Source organism: Buceros rhinoceros, unplaced genomic scaffold (genome assembly GCF_000710305.1).
Source record: "Buceros rhinoceros silvestris isolate BGI_N320 unplaced genomic scaffold, ASM71030v1 scaffold17455, whole genome shotgun sequence".
Taxonomy (NCBI): domain Eukaryota; kingdom Metazoa; phylum Chordata; class Aves; order Bucerotiformes; family Bucerotidae; genus Buceros; species Buceros rhinoceros.
In genome coordinates, this window is record NW_010411313.1 from 389 (window position 1) to 8,977 (window position 8,589).

At 44.7% G+C, this 8,589-nt stretch overlaps 1 protein-coding gene across 2 annotated transcripts in view; it reads right to left on the reverse strand.

The window, feature by feature from the left end:
- Positions 1-3,491: 3,491 nt before the first annotated feature.
- The window catches only part of DDX6 (DEAD (Asp-Glu-Ala-Asp) box helicase 6), an 11,995-nt gene continuing 6,897 nt past the window's right edge, over positions 3,492-8,589 (reverse strand). Inside the window, exons 10-13 of one of the 2 annotated variants that reach the window (XM_010135982.1) lie at positions 7,363-7,426; positions 6,354-6,455; positions 5,399-5,582; positions 3,492-4,122 (exon numbers count right to left, since the gene is read on the reverse strand). In XM_010135982.1, coding sequence (XP_010134284.1) covers positions 5,407-5,582; positions 6,354-6,455; positions 7,363-7,426 — 342 coding nt within the window. In that variant the 3' untranslated portion in view covers positions 3,492-4,122; positions 5,399-5,406. Of the gene's footprint in view, positions 4,123-5,270; positions 5,583-6,353; positions 6,456-7,362; positions 7,427-8,589 lie in introns of those variants that run through there. The other variant, XM_010135981.1, reaches the window with a different exon arrangement.

An 8,589-nucleotide genomic window follows, 5' to 3' on the forward strand; every position in this document is an offset into this window, starting at 1 on the left:
ATTACTGATTGAACAGAAAGCCAATTTTCCCCTCCCGCCCCTGAATGTTTTCAAGGACTAGCCCATGTTGTTTGCTGGTTAACAGTAAGAATACCAACCTCCTGCCTAGGGACCAGTGGATTACAATATTCAGCTGAACTGCAAATAATTTCTGTTCTTGAAATAAAAGTTCCAGTTTCTTTCAATAAAGGGAACGATGACTATTTTCTTCTCCTGACACCCCTTCCTCGTAATTATTGGTTAAAATACAGCAAGACTGTATCTTAATGAACCCAGCCCTCCCCCCGCCCCTCCCTACCCTCCCCTAACTTGTCTACAGCAGAATTTAACAATGCTTCCACGTGGGGACGCTGTAACGGCGAACTGAGCAAAACCTGCACGATCATCTGCCAAAGCCTCCTTTCGAAGACCAGACGCATGCTCTTTGGCCCGAAGACCCGGTTTATTACAAAGAAAGATGGCGATTTGCAAATGATGTACCGGAAGTTCGCAGCAATCAGAAGACACCCTGCGCAGACCTCTGCTGCCCAATCTTTACCGCAGCGGCCGCACCGCCGGAGTTCCTGGGAACTGGATTCACCTTGCCCTCAGAAAGCAACAGCTGCTCGGCCCCAGCGGCACTACCGAGTCCAGCGCCAGGACAGAACCACCACCACAGCAGCTCGGGAGACGTGGCATGGCATCTCCGAAACCTCTGGAACGGAAACCGAGGCAGGGCAGCCATCTGCTCAGGTTTGTGCCCTGTCAGTCATTAAAAAAAAACAAAAAAAACCAAAACAAGACAACATTCCAAACCCGTGAAGCATTTTTAAATCCTTGCAGCAGACACCCTCCCCCATCCCAAGTAAAATAAAGAACAAAAGATCAGAATGAGATGATTTGATACCAACATGTACACAACATGACTTCATGTTGCACTTCCCTGTTCTTACCCACAAAAAACATCACAGAGGGCAAAGGAAAGATGCTCCCATCTCATTCTGGAAACTAAAACATGTACTTGAGACCAACCCACCCCCCTCCCTTTGGGAAAAGCCCTCCAGCAACTGCAGCGTGCAGCCAGAGACCAGGTTTCTCCAATTAAGCTGCAGGAAGCTTTGCGTCACTCTCTTCGCAGCCACTTTACTCAGCTGTGAAGCTCCATTTAATCAGATTCACGGAGTGACGCTTTTAGACTTCCAAGGGGAAAAGTGCCGAATACATCAGATCCTCATTCACGTCATCTTTGTCAGAGGAAGTATTTGGCCTAGGACGCATCACAGAGGGCTCCAGCAGGCGTAAAAATGTAAAGGCTGGTACATGACCAGCAAAAGCAGGAGCTCACGAGGAATCTCAGGAAGCCTAGATTTATACACACTCCTTACTCCTGGGTAGGGAAAAACCCCAACAACAACAAAAACAAACAAACAAAAACCCACCCAAAACAAAATTAAAAAAATAAACCAAAAAACCAAAAAAACTAGGATTATCCTAGTCCTTTGGAGCATCTTTCCATTTGCAAGATCACACCTGTTTAAGATAGGCTACTAGCACCAGAAACAGGCTGCTTCCTTCTTGACAAGAAGCCCCCTAAAAATGGTGCCCCCGGTATTTTAGGTAAGTGCCAATCCTCAACGAGAGGCCAAGTTTAAAGTAATACTTTCAAAAGTTCTGTGCTTCAAGAGGGACCATCGACGCATGGCACGAGGCTAAGCTACCACAACTCCAGGCAGAGCACACACGTCTGTCTCAACACCACTACCCTGTTCTCATTACACGTGCGTGCCCTGCTAAGACACACCACTTTTATTTACATCTGTCACGTCTCTGCTGCACTAAAATGATCCCTCTTCTGTCCCTCTGGAAAATCGTAAGCTGGCTGCAGTACAAGAGCAAGATTTTACTTTTGGTCAAAGTTACCACCCACAAACTCCCCCCCCCCGCCCCCAAGAAGCACCCCGGAAGTGTTCACATGTAGTACCTGCCAGTCGGATGTAAGCTGTGTGGCTCACAGAGCGCCTGTGACCCAGCTCTTGAGTTTGTACTAGTGCAGCATTTGCTACAGTTACAGAGTCGCTGCTGACCAAAGGAAAAAAAATCCCAAACACAAAAACCTTTCCATCTTGTAAAGTGGTTGTCAGGAGGCACCTGGCTTCCAAGGAAATGGATGGCAAAGTCCACCCTGTAGTTAGAAACAGTTTTGCTCAAATTTAAAAAAAAAATAAAAAGGGGGTCAAAATGGGGAGAAATTAAGACAATTAATTCCTGCCTCAAAGGTAAGCAAGCGTGGTGTGAGTGCAGCATTTGTATACACAATGAACGACCGAGCAAAAGGGACTGCATTCATCCAGGTGCCTCCTGATGGTGTTGGTGAACAGGCTAAAAGGGCATTTTTTTAAAAAGAGTTCGGTTTTGGATTTGTCTCACTCCTTTTGCCTGTAGATCAGGCCAAACCTCAAGCATGTTGGGAGGGGCACAATTTAAAGCAACACTACTTGACCAGAAAGCACTTTTCAGCAATATACAATGCAAAACGACAGACAGCAACTCATGCCAAAACAGAGGAGATGGCAAACAGCTTCCTGCAGCTTCTGACGCTACCAGGGGTTTGCCCTCACCTGCTCGCAAGTCTGTACAGAGGCCGCTCTGGGCAGAAAACGCACAATGCTGCAGAAGTAAACCGATCCCACAAGGCTCCACGACTGTCAGTTTACGCACATAAATCGGTTTTCTAAGGTTCCTCTCAAACCCAAATTCACGCTTTACACGTGCACTGCTCAGCAACACTGACGCCACTGAATTTCCCTCGCACCATGGTGGAACGCAGGTCACGGACCCCTTCAGAGCTTGCCAAGTTCCTGAAGTTGCTAAGGGGGAAATCAAAGAGCATCTCCCACAGGCTGAGCTACAGATTTGGAGGCCTGGCAGCCCCACGAGTGATCTCTTCCACTTCAAGCGGTACAGGACAGTGTTGCTAGCACCAGAGCAAACCCACCCTGACAAGGGACGCTTGTAGTGGCCTACTCTTTGCGGAGGTCAGAGCGCTTCTCATTGGTTAGTGTTGCAGAAAACTGAGCCCCTCTCATCTTTAGCTGCTCCCATAATCAGTCTAATCCCTTTAACCCCAGCAACCTTCATCACAAAAGAAAGAGTTATATATGAACCCAAACAGAAACAAAAAAATCGTATTTACAAAGTTTGTACAATATACACATCTGATTTTCTATGGGACACACCGCACCAGAGGAAAGAGGGCCATGGCTCTGAAACAAGTCTACATATCAAGTGCTGTAACTACTAATGGAGACTCTTATGGAACCCAGTCTGTAGTGTTCTGCTAGAGCATAGGGCTTTTCTTATGGCTCCTGCAAAGGATGACAGGCTACTCTTTCCTTCTGGAGCTCTGATGCTGCACCTAATCAGCCCAGACTTTAAATTGGTTTCATTTTAAATACAGGTATTTACAGTGTGGGTGAACTGCAGATGCATATCAACTCCTCCAATTTACCAAAAAAAAAAGTTGAAAAAAAAAGTAGTATTACCAATACATTTCACCTCCCAGCCCTGGGCTTGAGTACTTGGGGAGGAGGACAGGGGGAAGAGAGGGGAACTTTGACCTGAAACCAAAAACGGCTGTTGATTCCTTGGGCTGTGTCGGAAAGGTGATATTCTGAATGGTCTCATAGCATAAGGCACTTTGCACGAATAAGTAACAAGCTCTTTAGCTTAAAAACAGATGAGTAACCAGGGAGAAGTTGAAATGCACTCAGTCGATGGTTGAAGAATTTGAAATAGCAGACAAGCTCATATTCATCAAGATTCTTCTCTTTTCAGGGTTTCTCTTCTTCCCTTGCTGCCCCTCCCACCCAAAGAAAAAAAAATTTAAACCCAGCAGTTAGTGCAACTAATGTTCAATCAGCACACAGTGCAAACAAGTGGAAAAACAAAAAGACATTCCTCCTTTTATCTTCTTTCTTCCTTGCTGCCAAATTTAAAAAGAAAAAAAGGCTGAGCTCTTTAGTCTTCATAGTTCCAAAATTAAAAGTCGAAGAAAAACCCACAAAGAGAAGGGTATCCCCAGAGAAACGATGTGTCACAGATCCGGATCTAAGGGCTTCACCTTCTGGCATGTGTAATCAAAGCCTAAAAAAAACAAAAACAAAAAAAACCAACCACAAGACCCAGAGTTAAAACAGTTCTATGCAAAATGAGAACGTAAGTAATGAATCACACTGACTACGTAGTAGCTCTGGAAAAGCAAAGGGCATTTGGAATAGCTCAGCCTTAACCACAGCTTCGCAGAAAGAGGTGCCACTAATGCCCTACCGTACCTATGGAGCATGACTACTTACTGGTTTCTTGTCCTTCAGGAAGCAGCAAACAGCCCTCAGGCAAGGTCACAGCATTCCCCTGAAGAGCATTTTCCAAGCCCATCACCGGGGATCTTAATTGTGTTTGTAAAACATGGAGAGAGCCCAGCCAGCAAAGCAGAGGCTGCCATTCAGCTTGGCGTGACTGGCTGGGGCTACCCTTGAACGACGTCAAAGGAGGGACACAGCTTTGTTTTAATGCTATCTAGCACTCTGCTTCTGGGGCCACTTTTTTTTTTTTTTTGGTCACTTGAGCATGATTTCAGCAGCTTTGTTGAGAATCTCTTTCCAATTCATGATTGCTGAGAAGTGGACACAGAAGAATGACTTCCAAACCTAGCTGTACGGTGTCTGATCTTGCACGATACAGCATCTTAACTAAAATACCATCCCGTAGCTATTTTGCTCAACTGCAATCCAGGGCGAGTCGTCATTTTACAGACTCGACTCAGCAGTTTTTCGTCAGACAGGGCACAGCAAGATCTCCGACAGCGAAGACAGTGAAACCTCCTCTGGTTTTAAAGCCTTGCTGACGACCTCGAGTGGCAGCAAAGAGGGATTACAGCTTTGCTACCTACTTTTAACTTGCAAGAGTTCCACAAGCCAAAGCATGCAGAAGATGCAGCTCCTTTAGCTGGAACCTGTTCCTTCTAACTGGTGAGGCGCTTAGGCTCTTCTCTCTGTGCACTATCCTCAAAGCTACCCACTTTCTATCCTCACCTTTTTGAGGACCACCCTCCTCTCTGGCTGTTAAGAATTTCTAAGCAGCAGTGAAATAGTTCCTTAGGCTACCAGTAGCTATCCTGGCCTCTCCAAACACCATTCCCCGCTCCCCCTTTTCCCTGTATTTGGTCTCTAGCACACTGAAAATCACTCATCCTCCCATCCCAGCTTCAGCATATCCACAGAACACCTTGCACCAACAGTCTATTTCAAACCCTTCTTTTCACACTCAGAGCCTCTGCAGTACACCAGTTTCCCCCTTCCCCTGCAGTCGCCCAACCGCTCATTTCATCCAGCACCACTTCTCTATTCAGAACGGCGTTTACGTACGTGTTTACTGTTTTTCATCTTCTACAGGTTCACTGTGGTATTCAGCCACATACAGGCTCTTGTCAATGTTGCTTGGTATGGGTTTAATTTCAGTTCCCAACTGCTCCTCAATACTTTTCAGGTTGAATCGATCATCATAGGTGATCAAGTTGATGGCCAGGCCAAGATGGCCAAAGCGACCTTGAGGAAAAAAAAACAAAACAAAAACAAAACACAAGTCTGAGTAATGGAAGGCTGACTGAACAAGTTTTCGGACTGTGAGTTATTAAAATTGCTCTCTGATGATAAAAACAAACCCAGACTCCAACACAGGTCTCTGCAACTTTAACATCCATTTTCGGTCAGGAGTTCCATACTGCTGCTAGTAGGGAATAACAAAACCCAGGAGGTTCAAGATGTTCTGACCAAACCTCCTCATTAATACCAACAAAAAGTCCTCCACATCCAGCACATCCAGCCCTTCGTCAGTAACAGAGTTCCGCAGCAAGCCTGAACTACAAAGTTTAAGCACAACAAGTTCAGCTGTTTACTGACTGTCTTGAGGATATTATTTTGCTGATGTCCAGAGGTTAGAAACATACCTTGGAACACACGCAGAAGAAAACTACACTTAAGACACCCGGGAAGCTAATTTTTCAGTATAGAAAATTCGCAAACTGCAAACAGAAGCATCAGCAGGTCTCCCGAAATTAAAGCAAAATGTGTCTTTTGTTTTATTTTTCCATTAGGCTGTTCAGTCCAGGTTCAGGAGAACAGCCCTTTATTCAGATATTTGTGAGGATAACCATTTGAGGTGATGCCCAAACTAAATCTGTTCAGAAAAAAAAAAAAAAAATCAAAGCTGCCTAAAATAATTCTCAGGTACAGTAACAAAAAACAGAAGTCAACTCAAGCCCAAGAAACTTCACAGTCATCAGCAAAGTTGTACCTAAGACATGTTTTTCCTCTCACCTGATCTGCCAATGCGATGGAGATAAGTCTCTGCCAGCTTTGGGAAATCAAAGTTTATCACCACATTCACAGCTTGGATATCAATACCTCGGGTAAACAGATCTGAAAAACAATCCAGGTCACAAAGAAAATTCATTTCAACAAGATCAAATGCTGACAGCATTTAGGATGGAATGATTAACAATGACAAATACTGGCTTGCACTAGCTTCCAGACAGAAGCTTCCCTTATATCAAAGACAGTTTACATATAATCCTTTCATGGCTGCATTTGCTCTTTATCCATGAATACAAGAACAACCAAAACAGCAGATCTGCACATCTGTGCTGAAAAGTAACTAGCACCAAGTTAGTTTTTTTCCATGTGAAGACTATTCAAGCAGGTCTTCTCATAGAGCACCTCCTCATACATGACTGTGCATTGCCAATGGCACAGCAGGCTTCAGATCTGAATTGCACCCCGCTAGCTCAGCTCAACTGTTTTTATCTCACTGCCAAGGATTTTTTTCAAGATGACCCAGACACGTGTAGTGACCAGCAGACACTGCCATGGCACTGCCCCAACAGGCTGTGTAACGGAGAACTCAGTTCAGACACTGGCCAATCAAAACTATAAAAATATTCAGAAAAGATGAGCTATAAACATTCAAAGAATCAGCAGAACTTCCTCAGGTGATCCTACCCACAGTTCTACCAGCATTCTGTAAAGCTTAGGGCCCAGCAGCATTCACATGTGAAAACATACAGAAAACGTAGCTAGTGCAGGAAACGCTACCCCGGTAAACCCATTCATTAGCCAGCTGCACCTTCACGGTTTGTCACAGAAGACAAAAACCTACACGCCCAAGAAAGTGCTGCACCCTGCTACACACAGGCTTGACAAAGGCATCTTACCACGACATACCGGTCTGTTTTATTACAGATCGGGTCACCTGTTTATATCTGGGCTAGGGGCTAATCCGCTTTCTGTCACACCCTTTAGAAACTGGAAAGTATTGTGGAGCTCTTACCAGTGCAAACAAGATTGCGGCATAAGCCATTTCGAAAATCGTGGAACACACGATTGCGGTGCTCCTGGAAATACATAAACAACAAAAAAAAAGAAAACACAAACAAACAGCTGTGACTTTCAGGTATATTTGAGTTACCAACATTGAACTTCAATCGTAAATTCCTACCCTTTGCCACTAGAGAACAGAGGAGTCAAAGCTGCTAGCGCACATTTTTTAGCACTTTTTACCAGTGTATTCTGAAGAATTTACCCTTGGTACCACTTTTAGACAAAGGCACTTAACTAACTGTTTTAAAGCCTCCTACAGCTGCAGCAAAGCCATCTCAGAATAAGAGTATCTTAAGCTGACAATTACAGGAAACGCGCATCAAGGAAGATAATCTGCTATTTTGACTATCATCTTCCCGCAGCCCCCTGCCAAATTCAATGCATGTTTTAGTCATTCCCTTAAAAGCTGAAGTCATCAGTAAACTCATTTTTCAGTATGGAGTATTTTTCACAATCTATTCAAAATTAGGGGTGGGACAAGTCAGTCGTCCATGAAGACTCTCCTCTCACAAACAAGCCACTTTGGACCACACAGAGATTAAGCAGTATCACTGTTAAGGAGTGAACTTAACAGCAAGAATGAACAAGTTCAAGGCTTCCGCACAAACATACCTGCATTTTGCCACAAAGATCACCTACTGACAACGCATACAAAAAGCTGACCTCCAGGAACGCATTTGCCTATCCTGGTTCTCAGTAACGCCACCACTTTGGTTTCTGCTTAATTACTGGTCTGCGTATGGCCCAGCAAACACTGGCTCTACCTGTCAGTTCCATGAACAGCAAGCTAGGTTTCCTCTAAAACTTTCATTTGAATTTATTCTAGCTTACATATAAAAATGAAAAATATTTCAAAGTACTTCTGTCTTACATGCGTCCCTTCAGCTTTTAGTACAGTTGCCAAAAAGACGGCAATGATGAGCATGAAGCTCGAGGATGTGTGAGTTAAGGTACAACTAACAGAAACCTCTGCACCAGTAGAGCTGGCACTCACCATCGACACCAGAGCCACAGGGGTGCAGAGGCCAGGCACGGCTCTCACCGAGAGGTCTGATCAAAGCTATCTCCCCAAATTCCCAGATTCCCCTGAATTAACCTGACGTGAAGTACTCTTAAAAAGCCAACTGAGCAGCTACACCAAATAGTCGGGGGGGGGGGGGGGGGGGCACAAAAAAAA